The sequence below is a fragment of the Eublepharis macularius genome, chromosome 5 (genome assembly GCF_028583425.1).
Source record: "Eublepharis macularius isolate TG4126 chromosome 5, MPM_Emac_v1.0, whole genome shotgun sequence".
Classification (NCBI taxonomy): Eukaryota; Metazoa; Chordata; class Lepidosauria; order Squamata; family Eublepharidae; genus Eublepharis; species Eublepharis macularius.
Window position 1 is genome coordinate 149,214,546 of NC_072794.1, and position 22,724 is coordinate 149,237,269.

Sequence of the window (22,724 nt, forward strand, 5' to 3'; positions counted from 1 at the left end):
TTCCCAAAGCACTGAAATGCTATTTCCCCGCAAACAAGCAACCATGAAACATTTACTCTGTTAAGATTCATACAGCACAAACCTGCCATGCAGAAAATATAAAACTTTACCTTGCTTATATGAAATTCCAGTTTTCTGATGTACCTTTCGACAGAGCGGATTTGCTTTATAAGAAAGAGAGGGGAGGAGGAGTTAGTTACACAGCTTCAAAGTTTGCGTTTCTTTGTGCAAAACTGGTCTTTGTATTACAGAGGTATTTTAAAGGCATACCTGCAGACTTTGATGAATCTGTGTCAACATACCTACAACCGGCAGTTTGCATCCCTGCCATTTAATGAGCAAGAGTTGGGGACAGGGTAGGTGGCCCAACTACATGGCCTTCCCTGCATCTCAAGTTTTGATGAGGAAGTGAATACTTCCAGGCCTGATACCGCTCACCACTGTGTCCATTCTTACATTCAGGCTGGATTTAAACACGATGCTGGCTAAGTAGAAGAACCCAATCTCGTGTTAAATTCAGGCTTCTACCTGCTCAAAGCAGCTACTCCTGAAACACTGGTGCACCAGAGAGCCACAGCCCAGGTGGAGGCTGTTTAGAGATTTGTACTCTGCTTTTCTCTTCAGTGGGGATGACAAGCAGCTTTCAACCTTGTTCTCTTCTGTTCCATTTTATCCTCACAACCACCACACAGTGAGCTTCCACATCACAGCAGGGATTCAAACCCAGCGGGGATTCAAACCTGCGTCTCCTCTCTCTCAGTCTAGGACTTTAACTGGCTGGCCTGCTAATATTGCACGCAGGGCTGCTTTGCACAGGTAGCAACTTAAATGAGATTGTAAATTCACACCTAAGTTCTTTTGCCTCATCAGCATCTCATTTCAACCAGGCTTTGATGTAACGGCATAGGGTGGCTGTTAGGCTGGAACAACTAGACCTCTTCCAGTTGCAGTATAAATCTCTAGCTAGCGATGACAACTGGGAAGCGCAAAGCTGGGATCATGTTTTGCATCAGGTAAGACAACACAGAATCCAGGGAATCTCAGTTTTCACGTGCGAGAGACTTCTAGTCCTCACAGTTGTAGAGAAGAGGCCCAAAAACTTACAAGCGAATTTTGCTAGACAGAGGAAGTTTATGGGGCAAGTTCTCTTCGCTTGTCCTCAGCATCAGTCTCTTTCTGCTGTCTTCACTCTACTCCTTACACTTCTTGTTCTTCATACAAAATTACATGTTCTACCAGACACCTACATAGCTAGTACAAGCCATCACATTAAGCCAATACAGAATATGTTTTCAGAGTTCACCGAATTCTGGGTCACTTCACCCTCCAAAGACCACCCATTGTACTGTTGAAGTCCTTCCTCGTTGGTGTGGATATTCAGGGAAACAGTTAATGGGAAATGTTCAGGGAGAAATACAAGGCTGGGATTTTTAACAATGGCAGCGCTGAGCAGAATTCTGCCCTTACAAGTCCACTGAGCTCAATGGGCTTAGAAAGGTGCAACTCTGCTTAGGTAAGCGGCGCGCGACTGCCTTTCAGTTTGTCAACTTAGTGTTGCCTGCTATACAAACATTCATTGCCACCTCCAGATCAGTTTCTTACCTTATCCAGATCATAGTAGAAAGCCTGAAACCACAACATGACAAATTAGTACACTTGAGTATATCTAATATCTAACACATTTTTGTATAACACAGAATTTCTATCTTTGGAAAATTAGCTGCCCAAGGCACTTTTATCCACTTAATTCATTTATGCCTTTGCTATTCTCCCTCACTGGGAACCCAAAGCAGCTTAAATTATTCACCTATCCTTTTATTTATCCTCACAACAGCTCTGTGAAATAGATTGGGCTGAGTGTGTATGACTGGCTCAAGGTCACCCAGAGAGCTTCCGTGGCAGAGTGGGGATTTGAACCTGGGTCTCCCAGATCCTAGACTGACACTCTAACCACTGTACGACACTGGCAATAGGAAACAATCCAATTCTACTATTTGGCTACCTGTTGAATTGTTTGGCTTGATCAGGGCTCATTTCGAGGGGGAATGTGTAGGAACACAGTTCCAGCAGTCCCCCAAAGAGGTCACACGTCAGGTGGCCCCGCCCACCTGACTCTCAACTATTTTGGGCCCATTTTAGTCTGGATTGGGGTAGATCATTTTAGCCTGGATTGGTAGGTCACTCTCTTGCTCAGCAGCAGCCCAATCCTGACCATTTTGGGCCCCTTTCTGGCCATTTTCAGCCCCTTTTTGCCATTTTGGGCCCAATTTCGGCCCTGAATGGCCAGGATTGGGTCCAAAACAGCCAGGATAAGTGATGTCAGTGGGTGTGGCATTTGCAAGTCAGTTAAGCTAATGACACTTCCGGTGATGGCAAGAGACATGGCATATGCTAATGAGTTATGCTAATGAGTTCCTCCAGCTCTTTTTCTACAAAATGACCCCTGGGCTTGATTATTTCCAAAACATGGAAGGGGTATTAGAAGGAAGGTTATGCCGAGACAGAGTGTGCCTAGCATAAGGTTATCTTCTGAGCTTCATTGCCAGATGAGGTGTTGAAACCAGGTCTTCTGAGCTCTGATCTAACACTCTAACCACTTCACCACAATGGCTCTCCATGCTGCCTCATGGACCTATACATTACTTCTCGGCAATTTAAATGTAAGAGGCCTCCTGCATTATTAGGAGCTGCAATAGGGTTTGCTTTGACCATTTCACTAATTCAGACTCTCAGGGCCTACACAACACCCAGACAGAGGCTGTATGTGAATATAAATCAGGAGAGAGACTGGTTTTTAGAAGACAGAAAGTACTCATGTGCTGGGTGCACAGATCAAACACATGAAGCTTCCTTATACTGTTTGATCCGTCAAGGTCAGCCTTTTCTCCTCTTACTGGCAACGACTCTCCAGAATCAAAGGTGGAGATCTTTCTAACTGGAGATGCCGGGGATTGAACCTGGGACCTTCTGCATGCTAAGCACTGAGCCTCAGCCTTCTTCACTAGTTTACCTAGCAGCCTCTTTACTCAAGACTCCCCATCATCATCACTGCTAAACTCTTATATGGCATCCAACCTCACCTGAGGAAGAAGGAGAAAATTTACCGACTCCACCGTGTGCTCCAAAACTAAGGCACTCCACACCAATCCCATATACAGAGCCAGGTTTTGAGAAATGAGTCCCCCACTTTAACATTTTGTTTGGCCTTAAGAGTTTAGCTGTCCCAGCACTGGCCAATTTCTTTACATAATTGAAGCTTTAATTATAAATAGCCCCTCCACTAAAGTTTGGTATGGAAACCTACACATTGCCTGATACGCTGCAAATAAACATATATTAGAGATAAGTGTGTGTCAGAAGATACAGCCAGGCTAAAAATGGACAAAGGCAGAAAGGAACACTTTAGCCACCTGGCCAAGTGCAGATAAAACCTTTCCCAATCTCTTAAGTGTGGTTTAGAGATTGAAAATGATCGTGCAAGCCTGGGGTACATCACATGTGAACTGTCTCTCTTCCCTTTCCAAGTAGCGTTATCTGCACTGATGGCAATGCTAAGCATGCTTACATTGTTAAATTATCCCCAAACTAGTCTCTGCAAACCAAGTAACCCAGGGTTAACACTAACTTCTAGGTTTCTCTAAAATGGTGAACTACAGGAATATTGGCCTAAAATTGGAAGGTGTGAAATCAGGGTGGTGGGAAACATTTTTGGTAAACGATGGAAGTTCCAGTGTTGCACTGAAAGGGCTCTTTGCATATGCTTAACGCTTCCACCAAAGATAACTGAAATTTATAAATGTATTTCATAGTGGGATATGCTCTTGGTTCTCAGATTCTACCACTTACACACTGAGGGTGGCAGGGGGCAGGGCTAAAATAAAAAACTTCTTACCAGTCTGGAGTTTCTTCTCGTATCTTTGTGGCACCCCAACAGATAATCCAACTCTGCTTGATGCATTTCCAGATATTCACTAATAAGAGAGGTGAATCCAAGTTAGGCTGTATCTCAGAACAATTTGCACAGCAACCAGAAGTAGGTCACTTTTACCGGGTTTACATAGTGATGTAATAATGTCTTATCTCTTCACTGAGGGGAGCACTCCTTTTAAAATAGACTTGTGGAAACAAATGAGTCTCTTTGTCTACCTTAAAGCAAAGCCCTAACCACTAAATCACGAGAGGTCTTCTCTCCCACAGCTTCTCTCTTACAGGTTAACTGCCTTCCAGGTATAAAGTGAAAACCATGTAGCCCAGTCAATAATCACTCACTACTGTCTTTTTAAAAATTATTTAAAATCAAACTTGAAACAGTCAATATACACAGATCACAAATATACAAATTATACTACCCTATGTAAAAGATAACAAAAGCAGATAAGCATACATGTCATAATCTCGTTTCCTATATATCTTAGATCTGAAAGATAAAATACAATTTTAATAATCTTACCAAAGCACTTTCTGAAAGATTAGATATTCTCTTGCAACCCACATTTGAAAGATTCGGGGGTCTTTTAGGTGCAGCTATCTAATATATGCTCAGTGACGTGAAACCCATTCGATAATGTCAATATTCACTGATATCTAAGACCACCACTTTTTCTGGGACTGCCCTCTGCCAACTACTACGGCCATCTACTATGCTCATATACAGACTCCCAAATATTTATTTAAATAGCCTGCATCTGGACTACTTTAATGACTTTTTAAAGATTATTATTGATTTTGTGGTTTTATGATTAATTTACTGTGTTTTATGAATGTTGTTAGCCGCCCTGAGCCCATTTGTGGGGAGAGCGGGGTATAAATCAAATCAAATAAATAACAATAATAAATAAATAAATTTGTCCCTTCCAATGGCCTGGGATGAGTTTCATTCCAAGCTTAAACAAACCAGTCTCACGGAATATATGTAATAAACATTTTACTTGTTCAGAACAAACTGATGAGATTAGTCTGGGCATAATTTCAACCATTATAAGATGTTCAGTAAGAACGGAGTAGGAAAAAATGCTTTACAAATACGAAAATAAAATAATTGCCAAGCCTGCTTCCTCCTTGTTCAGTCTATATTACCAGACAAGGGTCTGTGACGGTGCTTCCAGGTTAAGTACACCCAACTCTGCAGTTCATAGATGACAGAAAACAGGGAATAGAACTGCAATCCTTCACACAGAAATATTAGACCTTCTAGTTAAATGTGGTTAGGACTGAGGGGAGAGGAGTGTTAAATCACTTCCAACTAAAGCAAAACTAGAAGTGACACTTTTAAGAGAACTGGATCCAGGTATCCAGAACTCGACTCACTTTCCCTGCCTCTACACAGCAGCTGAGCAGAATGTCATTTTAAAAATCAGCAGAAGCCCAAGTAGGGTTGCCAGGTCCCCTTACCATCCTGGTGGGAGGAGGGCCTGGCATCCACCTTTGGAACATCCTCACGGGCACACTTGGCATCATGCCATGCTGGGAGACAGCCCTGGGAGGCCTGTTCCCACCCTCCCCCCGCCAGCCCGGAGAGTGGCAGCGGGGGGCAAAGGCTGGGAACACGGGATCCCATGCCCCCACTGCTCCTCATGCCACACTTTTGAGCTGATCCAGGCTCCCATTGATTTTTAAAACGGACATTCCCCGCAGCCACTGTGTGGTAACAGAGAAAGGGAGTTGGGTCCCCGGGACCTAGGCACAACTCTTTTAAAAGTACCACATCTACTTTGGTCAACAGTTTTAGTTCCCAATAAGTTTGGAACACAGAATGCGCCTTCGAGGATGTCACTACATATTACCCCAAACACCGGTTCTCAAAACCTTGTTTCTCAAGAGATCAACAATATGCTGGCAAAGCATTTGTAGAGATCATCCACAAGTGAGCGGTAGTTGCCCTTGTCCAATATTTCCCGCATCTCTCTCTCCTTCAATGATTATTTCAGCTGCATTGGCTGCCTGTGTTTCTAAGGTTAGTTCAAAATGCACTTTTAAAGCACTTCACAGCCTAAGAGAGACATATCTAAAGGACCATCTTCTCCCATATGCATCATCTATAATCTTCAGGTTGCCACCTACTGGCCGCTCCATCTTTTTAAGGTTGCCCATCTGGGATCAACCACAGTAGTTTGTGACCTACGGAATGGGCTCCCTGAGGAAGGTGCTGTCTTTGAAAGGTTTTAGGAGGCTCTGCAAGGCCATTTTAATTCCTTGTGCTGTTTATGGGAGTGTAAGCTATAGACATTGTGGAGAGGTGGGTACAGTTGCCAACTGCAGGTTGGGAAATTCCTGAAAATTTGGCAATGGAGCTTGGGGAGGATGGGGTTTGGGGAGGGGCCTCAGCAGGGTACCACGCCATAGACCCAATCCTCAATAGCAGCTATTTTCTCCCAGCAGTCGCCCACCACCAGCAGCCAACCTGGACAAGCACACATCAACTCTCAGCCGGGCACAATGACGTCACTTCCTCAAGTAACATCATCACACAAGTGGGAAGTATGCTCCTGCTTTGCAGGGACTAAGTTTAGCCCCCGACAGGCTGGCCCAGCGCAGAGTGGGAGCATGCCCACCCACCAGCAGCACAATGACATCTTTGCATGTGTATGAAGATCTTCCTCCTGGTAAATACTAGGTTTTCTCTCCTCTCACCAGGAGGGCATAGGGACCTGGCAACCCTAGAAACTAATCTTGCTGTCAGGGGGCCATTTGTAATTCTGGGAGATCTCCGTGCCCCACCTGGTGGTTGACAACCATAACAATGGGATTAAATTATACTTTGTATGTTTTTTGTATGTTTTTTAAATGTGGAATTACATCCTGCTTGTGACTCAAGGCGGTTTACAAATATTTTGTAAACAAAATACAAATATATCTGTATTCTTCCATTCATTTTCAATAGAACAAACCTAAGATGACTAAGGAGCAAAATGTTAAATATTAATTAGTGAAAGACCCAAGGAAGGGGCGGGGGGAGAACAAAAGGCTTCGATGATCTGTTCTCAGTCTCTTAATCACAGTTAGGAGACTGAGAAATGTCATAAACTTGCCACTGCAGAATGGCTACTTGCTGATGAAAGAGTGTCTAGGAAAGACAGCCCAATGGAAGAGGCCTCACCCCTTCTCCTAATCAAACCAAAAAGGACAACAGAGGTAAGGAAACCTCTTTCTCCACACCCCGCTGCAACAGATCCCACTAAAGGTATGGTGGAGACTTGAGACCAGAACCCACCTTTGCACAGCAAGCCAGACACTACCGATCTAAAGCATTTCCTCCAAGAGCATCCTCCCTCTCATACGCTTACTCAAGATTTACCGGCCTGATTACCATTATGTTGCTGCCCAAGTTATTGCCACACTGAGCATATATCCAAGAATACAAATGGACTCACACAGAGGTCCTTATGCATATAATCAGACTTGATCCTGCATATCTGACAACACTGGTGATCCATGAGCTGTGCTGGGAAAGACAAGTCCGAGCACTGAGGACAGTTTAAACAATCAGCAGAACAAAGAGGAAAAGCTTTTCCACTGTACAACTTTAGGCAGAGGTGTTATGGGGGTGGGCATTGCATGTCTGATTGCTTTATCATAAGTAGGGAAGTGGTGGGAGGAATCTTCCCACCAACCGAAGCCTAGCAAGCCCCAGAGAGGAGTTCTGGCTAGCTTTTGTCCACCATGAGATCACCAACTCTGTTTTTCTAATGCTATGAAAGTTTCATCCAATAAATAATACGTTAAGCGTAATCTTGGCTTCAGTACACGGATATTACGTCGTCTTGCAACATAATTGTAGTTCTCCAACTTGAGCAATTTGAGGACCCCTATTTTCAATTTAAGAATTTTTTGTGGATCCTAAAAACTCTCCCGCCACCCTTACTGGTACCTTATCATAATGCATGAAGCAAGAAAATCCGCAGCCCTTTTTTTTTTAAAGTTGTAAGAAATCAGATGTTATAGGACATTTCAGAAGACAACTGCTCCAGCCCAGAAAACTTGTACCCTGGCTGCTTCAAAATATTAAGACCCATTTAGGCAATTGGCAGAAATGGGATATTCCGGATGCACCACTTTAGGGTATGTACTGATGTGCCGTTTACTTGTTTAAAAGCCTACCCTCCCTCCACCACCACCCCTTTTACAGAATCCTCTGTAAAATGAACAAAGGCTTTGTATATACTAGTAAGGTGACATGTATGTATTTGTAATACATAACAGAGTATATCATAAAGTCTAGGTACTTCACAGGATGCTTTGTAAGTGAAAAGGGCAAACCCTTCTCATACCCACCTGGCTAAGGAGCCCTATCTTTCTTCCTTAGAGTTTAGTGCAGGGATAAATCCAGTCTTCACAGTTACTTCTAGCAGAGGCGGTCTTAATGATTCTGGGGCCCTAGACAAAAGTCAAGGATGGGGCCCCAGATTCACCAGGTAAGGTGGGTGGGGAAGCAATCAGGGCAGCTCCCACCACCACCCTACAGCTGATGGATGGCCGCTGCCCTGAAGCCACCCCTATGGAGCATCCCCCACTTTCGTGGTTTCTGGAGCTGTGGTGGCTTCAAGGCAGCCGACGAAAATGACCTGTACGGCAGTTGCTCCCCACTCAAACACCCAACAGCTGATTTCTGGCTGCTGCCTGAGATTCAGGCAACTGTCAGCCCCCCCCCCCCACCTTTTCCCTTCCATAATCAGATGACATCTGATTATTCATCCAAAATTCTGGCAGCAGTTTCATGCAGCTTTCAGCAACAACAACAATAACAATATAAACTCAATTTATATACTGCTCTTCAGGACAACTTAATGCCCACTCAGAGCGGTGTACAAAGTGTGTTGTTATTATCCTCACAACAATTACCCTATGAGGTGGGTGGGGCTGAGAGAGCTCCAGCAGAGTTGTGACTGACCCAAAGTCACCCAGTCAGCTTAAAGCGGAGGAGAGGGGAATCAAACCCAGTTGTCCAGATTAGAGTCCTGCTGCTCTTAACCACTTCACTAAACAGGTGGCAAATAGTCTGATGGGAAGTTTTAATAGGCCCCGCAATGGAACAATTATTTGGACTCTTAAGTCTACTATTCCCACACCCCAACAGATACCCACACATAGGTACACACAAACACAAAGCTGCCCAGTATCAAATAAGATCATCAGTCTACCATTATTGTCTACTGTGTCTCGCAGTGGCTCTCGGGGATCTCAGACAGTGGCTTCCACTTCACCTACCAGCTGGTCCTTTTAACTGAGAATAGCAGGGATTGAACCTGGGACCTTTTGCATGCAAAACAGACACACTGAGCCGCCCCTCTGGGAATCAGACTCCCATGACAAGAGGGAAGACTGACAAAGGTCCCACACTTGCCATCAAGACCCCACTTGGCAATGCACCCTCTGTCAGTCTTTCTGCCACACAGTGGCTGGAAGGTGACCAGGCAGGAACTTCTCAACGACCAATATAGGTGGCAACCAAGAAAGGAAGGGGAATATGGGAGCTATGATTCTTGCACCTCCAGAGAGGCCTGTAACAGGCATGAGGAAATAAGGTTATCAATGTGTGCAAGTGCTGGAGTCGTCTCTCCACTGCATCAGCCCTGATCCTGCGCAAAGTGGGTCTTGAGACCCAACCCCACCTTGGTGCCTCCCCACCTCCTCGATTGTTGCTTGGATATGGAATAGCAACATGCACCCCCCACGTTAGCCTCTGCCAGGAAGAGGCTTTAGAGCTCAACAGAAGATCTTCCCTTTTCTGCAGTATTTGCAGTGGCCAGTAGAAGTCAGGAAAAAATACAACTAATTTGGAAAGGAGGGGTGATCAGAGACAACGGCAAATGACTAACCAAAATGTTTCCACTTATGGCAATGGAACGTCCCAGCTCATGTTGAAGACTCTGGGTTGCTGAAAGGAACAGGGGTGACGGAAAGGAATCCATCCATTTTCTATGTGGCAAAGGTGCCTTACCTTCCAAGTATCTGTTCCTTTAGCTCCTACATGACCCAGTGGGACCAAGAAAATCCACATAACAGTTGCAGGCTCCATATTAGCTCCCAGCAGGCAAACCTCCGAGGCTCACATTCCTCTGACTTTGAAAGTTAATGCAGACCAGACATGAACAACTCAATCTTCCCCTCTGTGTTTAAAGAGGATGTAGGCGGTGTTGCTTTACAAGATGCAGAACCTCAACAGGTCAATGTGTTTATGTTAAACAGCCTTATGCTTTTGCAAGCCTCACTTTGGGGGGTATCTTTGTTTCCTATCCATTAAAAGACCGCTCAGCTCCTATTCACCCCAGACATCCTGTTCCTCCAGAATTCAGCCATCCGCTCATTTCCCAGTGACACAGCACAGTAGTCTCCTAGGCCGCAGTAGAAAGCATCCTGTAAACTTAACGAAGGTTTTCCCACTATTGCTATAAATCCAAGCTAAATGGAGACATTCAAGACAAGAAGTCATATGCATCCAGAGACTTTTCTAGGACAGAGAGCAATTCAAAAGCCTGTCCTGAGGATTTGCCAGCAATTTATTTAAGATTGCACAAGATCTCGACAGACATTGCAGGAGGGGGATGTCAATGATGCTGAATTAAATTAAAAATACCCAGGACACAGATGAAACACACAATGAAGCTGCCTACTATTGAATCAATCCACTGGTCCATCAAAGCCAGTATTTGCTGTTCTGCACAGCAATGGCTCTCCAAGGTCTCTGGTAGAGGCGTTTTACATCACCTGCTATCTGATCCTTTTAACAGGAGACGCCAGGGATTGAACCGGGGATCTTCTGCATGACAAGCAGATTTACCACTGAGCCACAGCTCCCACTCGAAGAGCAGTACTTCTCAAGGCGCAGCCCACAGATGCTCTGAAGATCTAATACAAATCTTTAGAATGAAATTTACCAGGAGAGAAACAATACAACATTTATCAGAACTAGCCAATGTTTACAATGCACAGTATACAGTGTTTTGAGTTACACTGAATCTATATTAGGCTGGATGTTAATAAAGAACAGCTCCTTTAAAAAAAAAATCTGCAGAAGTAGCCCAGGCACCCACGAGATCACTTGTGATGTGGTTTACACACGCCACGTGATTTACCCACCGTCACTGGAAGTCACTGGAACCTCTAAACATGTGCAAGCTCTCCATATATTAAGGCATTCCATGTACTGCAGCCATTCCATGGGACAGCTGGAAGCTGTGTCAAGAGGCTCCACGGGATAGTTATGAGTAGACTGGCCCTTACACTTGCAAATAGTCACCCAAAAAGCTAGTTTCACACCCCTTCCAGTCATAAGTGATTCATACAGGGGGAAGGGGGGGAGAAGCAGGCAACTAGAACATGTTGTAGGCTAGCAATTATTTGCACATAAGGACGCCTCGATCCCTCCTCAACAAAGGCTTTTGGGGGGTCAACTCAATGTATCTGTACCTGTATCAGCATCATCTCCTCCAAGCCTATCTTCTTTAGCATACTGCTTAGCAGTTCTCCATGCCAAAGAGATGTAAGATTTAGGAGTTGCCTGTTATAGTACCTGCTTTCATGTGGGAGAGAGTACTGTGGGGTCTTATGCTGCTGTCCTGATCTCTGAACATGGAGGAGCATGCACAAACCCAGTCTTTAATGCACTCAATATGAGCACTCAAAAGAAAACCATGTATTTTAAGAGCTGACTCCTCATCCCCAAGGCTCTCTTCCGAGTCAGCAGCGAAATTCAACCTTTGGTTTGTTTGTTTACTTTGCTGACTACATCCCAGCAGCAGCCTATTTGGGGGGCTGTGGCTCAGTGGTGGCGCACGCAGCATGGAAAAGGTCCCAGGTTCAATCCTTGGCATTTCCACTTACTGGAGGCCAAGCAGGAAGTGCCGGAGATTCCAGAGAGCTGCTGGTCACTGAGAAGAGATGATGTTGATATAAGTGGACCAGTGGGCAGGCTCGATACAAGACAGCTCCATATGTTCACCTCAGGCTCCTACCTATGCGGCTGTTATATGTAACTAATAGCCAATGGGGAAGATCCTACCCTATACTCCCTCCCTGCTGAGAAAAGCTGGAAGCCTTCCTCCAGCCAAAGGAGTTTTCCTCTAGCTTAAGTGGCTCTTCCAATGGCGGAAGTTCCACTTAAGTTGGAGGAAGGCACTTTGGAGAATGGATCCACTCCCCTAGTTATTGACCATTTGAGGACCTTTAGCTCAGAGATATAGCATCACCTTTACATACAGGAGGCCCCAAGTTCAACACCAGTTAAAAGATTCAGGCAGTAGAACAGACTTTGGGCAGCCGCTGCCTGTCAGAGAGCTGACCAGGATTGACAAACGTTCTGCCTCAGGATAAGGCAACTTTTTATTCTCAGTTTAAGCAAGCATCTGCCGGTCATCAGTACATACTGAGGAAACATCTTTAGCCATTAGCTAAATGACAACGCAGAGGGAGAAAAGATAATCTCTTTACCTGAGGGCCATTCGAAGCTCACACAGACCCTCTGAGCACAGACAAGCTACCCTGTCTCCTTATTCCAAGACAGAGCACCTCGCGCACCAATGGTGAGAAATAAATGATGGTCAAGGTGGGCTCGAGTGCGTGCAAATTTCAACATACTGAAGTTTTAGAAGAAAATCAAGAGATGCTTACTTGAGTCCTTTCTTTAAAGCTTCGAAGACTTTCTTTACTTGCTCCGGCTTGGGATCCCAGATGACTGCCCCTTTCTGAAGGGAAGGATACATCTTGGCTGATTTTACAGACATTTTGGACCTTGTTGAACTTTTGCTGAGAGACTTTCTGTAGGAAAGACAATCAAAAGAGTGATGATAAAACTAACTAAGAGCTTTTAATAGTCTTTGCTTCATCACTCTTGAATGTAACAGGTTACATTATATATAAAAATATAGGTCATATTCCAAAATCTCTTACAAACTGTGGAATAATATATTACTTTGTTTATTTATACCCCAACTGTATCCCTGACGGGGACACAAAGCACCTTATGTTGTTCTCCTCTCCCACATTTTAACCTCACAATCATCCTGTGAGGCATGTGAATGGCCTACAGGTCACTCCGCTGGCTTCCACGGTAGAGAGAGGATTTGAAGCCTGGTCTCTGTATCCTAATCTGACACTTTAAACACTACACCACACTGGCTCTCTTGGCAAATACTTTTTTCCAAACCCTTTGTAGGGAAGAATGTTGGAAGGGTCAGCATCACCCCCATCACTCTGTTATCCCCTACAAATGAAGTTATCTGTAAAACAGCATCAGATGGGAGGAGGCACATGGCCATTTTGCCAATCAAAGATGGCCCCAGGGAGCGCTGATGGACCTGCTTTGATGGACCTCCAATACATATGCAGCTCACAATGGGCAAATTGTGTCTCCCCAGAGGGCTGCTTTTTGATCGGGAAAAATGGTACAGGGCAGAAGGCTTCAGTGCTCCATTCCTTCACAATGTGGCCCCAATCCAAATCAGACTAGTGCGTATAAAAATGCTGGGTGCTCCCTACAGGAGATTCCCAGCATATTACATAATTAGGCACTGTATTATGTTATTCTGGTCCTAATAAGCATGGCTTTTGTCTGACTCCATATCAGGTCATAATGAGGACTATTTTACAGTAAAGCAAGCCAGACTGCACCTAGAGAGCCCTCTATTGTGCACATATACTGCTGCCATGGAACTTAAAGTGTGTTCAATAGGACACTCCTTATGCAATGAGCTTATGATTGTAGCCTTGCAGTGCAATCCTAAGCAGGACCACTCAGAACCAACTCAAGCAAGCCTGCTCGGAGGAAACACTGAACTATACAAAAATCCTATATGCATTTACTTGGAAGTAAGCGCCATTAGGCATTGTGGGATTTACATCCAGATACAGATACTATAAGATTGTACCAAAGATGTCGTCAAAGTGTTAACATCCTCATATACAAAAAAAAACCTGTATGAGGACACCCCCTTCCCCCTCCTCCATCCACTTCCCCTCCCCCATGCTGATATTTACACCCATGGGGCACAGCCCTGATGCTATAGCATTTCTGCACACAAGGTGAACTCCACAGGTGAGATGGCTTGGAATTTTATACACATCAAAGAAAAAAGCCGTCCCAAAATGCAACATGTTCTTCAAAAATTAATGCAAGATTGAAAACAACCGCATGTTCTAACAGTCATTTTCAAACCACTCACATGACAACTAACTTCAAAGAGATTACCCCGAGTCTCAGGGGTGCAGCCACGGGCTACCCTTGAATACATCAGCCCTTACTTTCAATAGTAACTTCTACAACGCTCATGGAACATGACCTCAAAAATGCTTACTTAGACAGAAGCCCCACTTTAAGATCATTGTTATTTGCTCCCTCGTAAATAAGTTTCGGGCTACAGCTTGAGTACACACAAGGTTTTGTACTGTTTATGACACCCTTGCAAGGCCAGCCATTACTGATCCCATTATACAGCTTCAAAGGGAGTCTGAAAGAGAACGGTTTGATCACCTGAAGCCGATCTTCCATTTTTCCTATGCTAACCTACCAGTCCTGCCACTAAAACTGGGTTTCTTGTACATAAAAAGGTGGTTTCTACAGATTTAATAATCTAATTCCAAACACATTTTTGTGTGTCCAGATGCTTGATTACATTGAGATTTATGGACAAGTAAATGCATTCTTGACTGCAGGTACACAATCCTGGTGCAATGGCTAAAACAATATGCACTTACCTGGGAGTAAGTCCCATCAGATCAAGTGAGTCTTACTTCCAGGTAGAAATGCATAGGATCAGGCTGCAGAGCACCTGATCTGTAAACAGAAAAAGTCCTTGGTTCCAGTCTCATCTCTCTCATTAACACTTAGGGAAGCTGCTGTCACTCAAGGTTCTAACTACGTATTAGGATAATTAATATTTAACCTACCTTAGAGGGCTGTTGTAAAGAATATGAAGGCAGATGTGAAGCGCTTTGAACAATCCAGAAATATATTATGCATGCTTACTCTGGAGTAAGCCCATTAAAATCAGTGACACTTCCATCGATAGGCTCACGCTACACAGTATTTGAGGAAAAATATAAACAGGCTATTTTCTTCATAAAAGATAGAACTTGCTAGGCCACCTTTCCAAGCATTCCTTTAAAAAAAGCTTTTGCTTTCCTTGTCTCAACTTCTCTCTAAATGCTTAGTCATTTTCTGTCTTTAGGAGATCAAAAAAGCTCTTTAAACTTTTGCCCTCCCCGTTAAGCCTTCTTCTTCTTTTTATCCTTTTAAATACAGGACAGAACAGGTTGCATTAATTTAAAACCCATTCAAACCCTCACTAAGTATCCTTTACAACACTGCACTCCCTGTGCATACATAAAGAACAATTGCTCTACTGAGCATTGCTCACCTTCCAGATTAGTAAAGACAACCAGGAGAAACCTTTGAAAAATCCATTGAAGGCCGTCTCCTTTTGACAGTTATCCCCTCTCCTCCCCTTACTGTTCCTGGGATACTTGATTAATTGTACCTGGCTTTTGTTCACTCCCCCTTTTAACTATATGCATACTTTACAGAAGGCCAGTCTTCCCTCCTTAAAGGCATTCTGCTCTTTCCTAGGCTAGTAGTGATCTAGATTTCCACCCATCCAACAATCAGAAAACAAACATGATACTCGGCACCTGCTATGGATACACCAGGGAGATTCTGTGATCTGTTGTGAAGATGGCAGCCCAATCGCAACCAGCTTTATTCACTTTATTTATAGACCACCTTTCTCACTGAGATGCAAGGCAGATTGCTGTGCGTAAGGCAAGGCAATCAAATAGCAGGGGACAGCCAAAAACAGGACTAGGATAACAAAAATTAGAACATGTTTTGTTCAATGGTCCCACTGATTTCAACAGGACTTACTTTCAGGTAAGTGCATTTAAGACAGCAGCTTCAACGGTATGGTGCACTTGATGAGTACATGCAATTTACCATCTCCAAGAACAAATAAGTTAGGTGCAAACCTAAACATGTATACTCAGAGGAAGCTCCCACTGAGTTCAATGGAACTTTCTGCTTAGTAAGTGTGCACACTTACCTAGGAGTCAGTTCTTTTGAGAGCCTGTGTGGTGTAGCAGCTAGAGTGTTGGACTAGGACCCAGGTTCGATTCCCTGCTCTGCCATGGACGCTTGCTGGGTGACCATGGGCCAGTCACACACTCGCAACCTACCCTCGCAGGGTCGTTGTGAGCATAAAACAGAGGAGAAGGGAATGATATGAGCCACTTTGAGTCCCCGTGGGGGAGAAAAGATGGGGCATTACTAAGAATAATGGGACTTACTTCCAAGTAGACATGCTTAGGAAGGACCTGAAAGAAAGGATCTAACAATCAATGATGCAATCCCATGGGCAAGTTTTTAGGCGTTTCATTAAATACAGGGGTGGTCTAAGTCAATGTCCAACCAGGGCAACTGCCCTGGCCCCGCACTGGGTGGGGGCCCCCAAACCAGCCACAACCCTCCTCCTCTGACAGAGACCAGAAGCCCACAGCTGCCATCATTCGTGTCCACCCTGTTTGCAGCTCGGACAATCAGCTCCTGACAGCAGCAGTGGCAGGCACTTTTCGGGCTTGCATGGGGTGAGGATTGCCCTTTTCTTGGTCCCAGTGGAGAGGAGGTGATGGGGGGGCAGTGATTCTGGGGCTCAATTCTAGACATTTGCCCAGGGCTGCAGAATCACTAAGAACACCCCTGATTAAACACACTAAGATTTCTGAATAAGCATACTTTGATTACACTGCAAGGTTGCTGTGCCAGAATCACTGATATAAGTGAAGCTCGCTTCTGAAAATGCATGCCTAGCACTGGGCGATACAGTTACGCACACTTCCTTGGGGATAAGCCCCACTACGATCTCAGCCTGAATAGTTCCAGTCCTATGCTGCCCTGCCCCTCCACATACCTGTGATCATGGCCAGAATTCACCTTTGATTGCCCTGTTTGTATCTATTAAAAACATGTAATCACACTGCTTCAAAGTTGTTCACATCAATAATCAATCATACAATTAAATACAAGCCTTGCAGGGTGCAACTGGAGTATTCCAGGGGGGAGGGGGAGGGGTGGCCATGTTAGTCTATGTAGCAAAATGAAACAGGATTCCAATGACACCATAAAGACCAACAACACTCACTCCAGTGTGGGCTTCTATGAAACACAGCTCACTTATTCAGATATAGTGGGAAGAAAGAAACTAATTTATATAGAGGTTTCCCCTCATTTACAAATGCAGAATAAATCAGGTGAGAATCTCTACGCCTGGAGGAGGCAGCAAAGTGCAATTCTTTTGTTTCCTTCAAGGCCACCAGGAAGTCCTTCCACCACTTCCAGTTGAGGTGGGACGTGGTCTCTCTGGGCCTTGGCAGTGCCAAGCTTCATGCCAAACCTGCTCATCCAGGCCCCAATAAACTGGAGTGGTTCAGATAAAGATCTGCATTACTCTCCAGGGTACAACTTGGGTAACAGCCAGTGAATCATCAGAGAAAAATTGGATGGGAGAAGTAACAGCGCAATCCTAAACAGATATACACCCCATCTAAAGCCAATGAAGTAAATGATCTTAGACCAGTATAACTCTGTCTTAGGATTGCACTGTACAAATCCTACCAAACAAAACATGGACTGTGACCACAATCCAACGCAATGCTAAGCTATCTCAGCTTGAGCACGCCTGTTGTTGTGCCTGTTATCTCTTGCCGCAGGTTCAAACTCAAAATGCATTGAGTTTGACATTCTTGCAATAAACATTGCCCTGTATGCGTAAATAACAACCACATCTGTTTTCTCACAAAAATGGTGCTTAATCATCATATGCAAAGCAAGGCCGCTTTCCTAGTTAAACGGTGCTTGAATTTTGCAATCTCCCCATCCCCAGAAAAGCACATAAAGACCCAATTGTTGTTATTTTTAAAAAATGCTTTACAGCTGAAAGTAACTGAATAACCTTCAGGGAAATGTAAACTCACTTCTTTAGAGCATTCTTGCCCTGCTGGAGGTGACTGCGTCCTGGAAAACAGCTGTTTTGGACTCCTTTTCATGGTTGCATTTTTCCTTGCAAGAACTCCCACTATGTACTTCAGGCTATGATCTGTTTATTCAATTTACTGTGCGATTCGGTTGGGGGTTTTCTTCCTGTCTCTCAGCTTAGTTTATTAGAGTGTCTTTTCCGTGTTTTGCTGGTTGTTGGGTAGCTTGGCAATGTTCAATGTGTTTGGGTGCTGGGCAAAACCTGGGTCTATTCCACTTTCATTCCCGATACACAACAATTCACATCGCTCACACTCAGTACTCATACCAGTTTCACGTGCTATTCAAAGACAGGACCAAACTGCGCTTGACATAAGAGTTCCATCATTAGAACTTCAGTCTCCAAGCATGTAATTTAGCCATAAAAACAACTGTGGGCACCAGGCATTGGCACCAGGGAAAGTGTATATCAAAATATCATTTCAATCCCTCCCCTTCGTTTTCAACACATGGCACTGCCACTTTACATGGTCTGTCAAGGTTAGTGCTGTCTACTCTGACTGGCAGCTGCTATCCCAACTACAGGTCCTTTCACATCAATTACTACCTGATCCCTTTAACTGAAGATGTCGGGGATTGGGCCTGGGACCTCCCACATACAAACCTGATGCTCTACTGTTTAGTTTAGTTTATTCGGTGTTTAATCCGCCCTCCCCACAAGTGAGCTCAGGACGGGGTACGACAGTCATAAAATACAATTACATAGCAGATTCTACAATAAAATTCAGCAATTAAAATTATATATATACAAAACCCTGATATAGTTGGCTACACATTCCTGCCCCCAGCATACAAAGAGGAGGTAGACAGACACACAAGCTGTACTCGAATACCGGAGACCGGTGGGAGGCTCAACGATGGTCCTGACGCTGGCCTCAACCGTAAGCCTGGCAGAACATCTCTGTCTTGCAGGCCCACCGAAATGATACAAGATCCTGGTGGGCCTGAGCGTCCTCAGACAGAGAGTTCCACCAGGTTGGGGCCAGGACCGAAAAGGCCCTGGTCGAGGCCAAACGAGCCTCCCTAGGGCTAGGGATCACCAGTAAGTTCTTACCCGCTGAACGAGCGCTCTCAGAGGCACAGTATTACACGCTGTTGAGCCACAGCCTGGCATACTGTATCTTTCTCCCCTACTGGGACTTAAAAGCTACTATGAAGGATCTATGAAGGAGTGATTTTCATTCTGGGAAACAACATGAAGGATTATTTAGAACTTCACAGGCCCTCTAGTTTTCTGCCATTCTTTCATTCAAGTCAAACTCCCCCAGTCTCTTCCTCACTTCCTGTTCCCCCTTGTGTCTTAGCTACTCTACTGATTCTGTTTCTGAACCTCACACACATTGTAACAATACACACGGATGACCACCACTGTAACCGTGCTCTTTAATGCTTTCTCTACTGATCCTCTTCCTGTTCACAGCACAAAGGTCTTCCCATCGCTCCTTGTCTTCTGGCCATTGTTTATACACTTTTGAGAAGCTGGAATGTTCATAAACATTCCTTAATACCAATGGCTAAGGACTCTCATGCAATAAACTTTAGCCAGAACTCTTAAAGGCCATCGCACCAGAGGTTTCGAAATCTGCAGCTCGTGTTTTCCTCAGGTTCATTTTCTCCTGATGGGTTCATTCGATTTGGAGGGAGGGGAGAGGGAAATGGGCACAACTACTATTTTCCGCCGTAAATCAGTATGTTCTGTGCTTTAACTTGACACTTCATTTGTCTCTCTCAGTCTATAACAAATGTTCTACAAGATTATTTAAAGCTGGCATACATATATTGTATAAAAGATCTTCGTTCTTGGGTCTTCTAGGAGACACATGGAACCAGTAGTGAGATGAACAGCCCACTCCACCCCCACGCCCCATTTCTGCTAGCAAAAGCACACAGGGGGGAAGGGAGGGAAGGATGAAGCCCCGCCTGCCACCACACATACTTGGGAGCTGATTTGCCCCACATACAGCTATTTTTAAGGTGAGTGCCAGGTCACACATTAATCACTAGTTGTGTTTAACATATCGTCTAATCAGACCCTACATTTTTGGTCTGTTCAATTTATACCTTTATACATGTTATGATTAGTGACAAGGCTCCAAGCTTGCGCACAATTTATTTTACCATGTCCCTCCTCCAAGCACAAATAGTTCCCCTTCATATTTTATCCTCATGACATCTCTATGGAGGCTGGTTAGAGAGAGCCCAAAGTCACCCATAAGCTTCACAGATCTGGGCATCTGAAACTGTGTTTTCCTTCATGCAAGCCCAATCCCTCTATCCATCACACCACACTAGCTGTCATTCGCCTGAGTAAATCCTGTTGCGCTTAATGAGACTGAGTAGGATTTGGCTGTAATGCATGGTTAAGAGAGAGACAGTTGCTTTCAATAGCTGCTTAAGGAAATGGAGATAAATGTCTCCTCCCCAAATGGTTCCCTGTACAGTAATATCGAATTCTGCAGTTAGAAAATTCAGCGTGTGAAGAGCAATTTTGCAATTAAAATAGTAGAGCCAGATTGAATGGTTAGCCTGTGTGTCATGTCTAAATAATAGGAAATACATGAGGAATTGGAGGAGGGAAGAACTAGTCAGTGCTTGTAACTGCAACTTACGCTAATTTTCGGCTGTGTGCAGTGCTGAATCCAGCAAAGGAGCAGCTCCTACTGATTCTTCCCCCATCAGCAGGAGAAACGAAAGTTAGTTTCACCGACATGGTTCCAGGTTAGTGGGTCTATCACCTCTAGAAATAAAAGGAAAATAGACAAGTCAAAGGATTAGATAGTACTTGGGAATACAGAACGAGAATACACCCAAAACTAGGGACTATCAATGACTATATGAATCCCCCTTACGTTGTCAGACACTCGAGTCTATCTAGTCTAACTATCTATTCTTGCTAGCAACAGCTCTCTGGGATCTGGAGAAGGCAAGGAAAAGCATTTCAGCAGACATTTGGGGATGTACCAGGAGCAGGGGGCAAGAAATCCTGCAAAGTGTGGGGGGCTGGACTAGATGACCCTGGGACACCCTTTTAACTCTATGTTTCTATGCTTTTTCAAAAAAACTCAACTGCTTGATTTCTAAATAGCATGCACAGCATGGAGCTGCACAAATGGTAACTTTCTTACATCCAGTCTCTCTACACTCATGTATGCCCCCTCAAATCATCCCCCCTCCAGGACACTGGATCCCCCAGGAACATGATGGGGTCGGGGGGGGGGCTAGAGTGAGATAAAAGAATGTGCAAAGATTGCCTTACTCCCTTTCTGCAACGAGCGTAGGGGTTAAAGTGTTAAACTAGGATCTGGGAGACCTGGTTTCGATTCCTCACTCTGTCATGTAAACTCCCTGGGTGATCTTAGGCCAGTCACACTCTCTCAGCCTGACCTACCTAACAGGGCTGTTGTGAGGACAAATGGAAGAGAGGAGAATGATGTAAACTGCCTTGGGTCCCCACTAGGGAGATATAAATGATTTAAAATAAAACCAGAAGTGCCTAAAACAAGCTTAAGACCCAGACCAATATTGTGTATCTTGGCAGTATCTGGAGATATATTTTCCGTTGTTGACTTTGTGACCAAGAGGGTTATAAAAGCGGCACAGGTTCCTAGTAAACCTATTTGCGATTACATGATGAGCAGTATTTTCTGACACACACATACACACACGTCCCAATACCAGTATCATTTTGACAACATTCCGAAGGATTTTTTTCCCTTTCAGTTCAGCATTGACGTTTTTAAAGCCTATGCACTTTGCAGAGCATATATCCCTGTAGAGTTTTGTATAAATAATAAGTAGCAAGACAATTCCCCCTCCAGAAAAACTGTCCCTTCTCACCATTTACATGCAGACATGATGTTATGCTATTGCCATTAAAAAGGCACCTATGGGATAATGCTGCAAAGGCTGCGTGTCAACTGCATTTCCTTTAGGCTTTTTGTGGGGGTTTCAGTAATAGAAGAAAAAGTCCGTCTGCTAAATACATTTTCTGCCTCACTGGCCTCTCCAGAACAAACAGGCCATTTAAACATCCTCTGTCAAATCTGTGGTTGCAATTGGCTGCTGTGTTCCACAAACAGTAACTCCACCATTCCTACTCTGCCCCAAGCTAACATCAGCACTTCATGCTCAGATCTAATCTGTTCAATTGTCATGATCTAAGGGACAGATATAGTTGAGCCCTCAGGGTCCCTGCACTGAAACTCCGTCTGTGCAGCTTCCACACAAGGTTGATTTTCTGTGGTAGACTGGTTGCTGATGCAATTCTGTGTGAAATCGCCTTTGCCATGGTGATTGTAGACAACCCATTTTAGCAACATTTTCACTTTCATACCTGATGTGCATTGAAGCCCCCCCATGAGATTATATGACCCCCAGAATTCTCCACCCACCCTGTTTTAACTTTTTTTTAATTTTGAGAAGCACAGCATAACACAATACCTTTTTTTAAAAAAAAATTAAAACCTCCAAGTATTTGCAGATGCCTCCAATGATCTCCTGCACCCTAAAAGGCAGACTGAGCGATTCTGTTTTTTAAAAAAAACTCCCATGACCTTGAGTAGCATCCATAGGAAAAAAACCAATAACCATAACAGCCTTTTTTAAAAACTCGTATCTGCAAGCCTCTGACAACCCCCCCCCCCCAGGTCAGGGGATTCTCTTTGATAATTATAGTCATTGTTGCCACTCCAGGGACTGGACTTCCGCA

At 44.3% G+C, this 22,724-nt stretch overlaps 1 protein-coding gene across 1 annotated transcript in view; it reads right to left on the reverse strand.

Moving 5' to 3' along the window:
- The window catches only part of RIPOR3 (RIPOR family member 3), a 150,100-nt gene that overhangs the window by 56,750 nt on the left and 70,626 nt on the right, over positions 1-22,724 (reverse strand). The window contains exons 2-6 of the mRNA XM_054980599.1: positions 20,626-20,753; positions 12,607-12,753; positions 3,893-3,971; positions 1,603-1,626; positions 111-164 (exon numbers count right to left, since the gene is read on the reverse strand). Coding sequence (XP_054836574.1) covers positions 111-164; positions 1,603-1,626; positions 3,893-3,971; positions 12,607-12,753; positions 20,626-20,726 — 405 coding nt within the window. The 5' untranslated portion in view covers positions 20,727-20,753. The remainder of the gene's footprint in view (positions 1-110; positions 165-1,602; positions 1,627-3,892; positions 3,972-12,606; positions 12,754-20,625; positions 20,754-22,724) is intronic.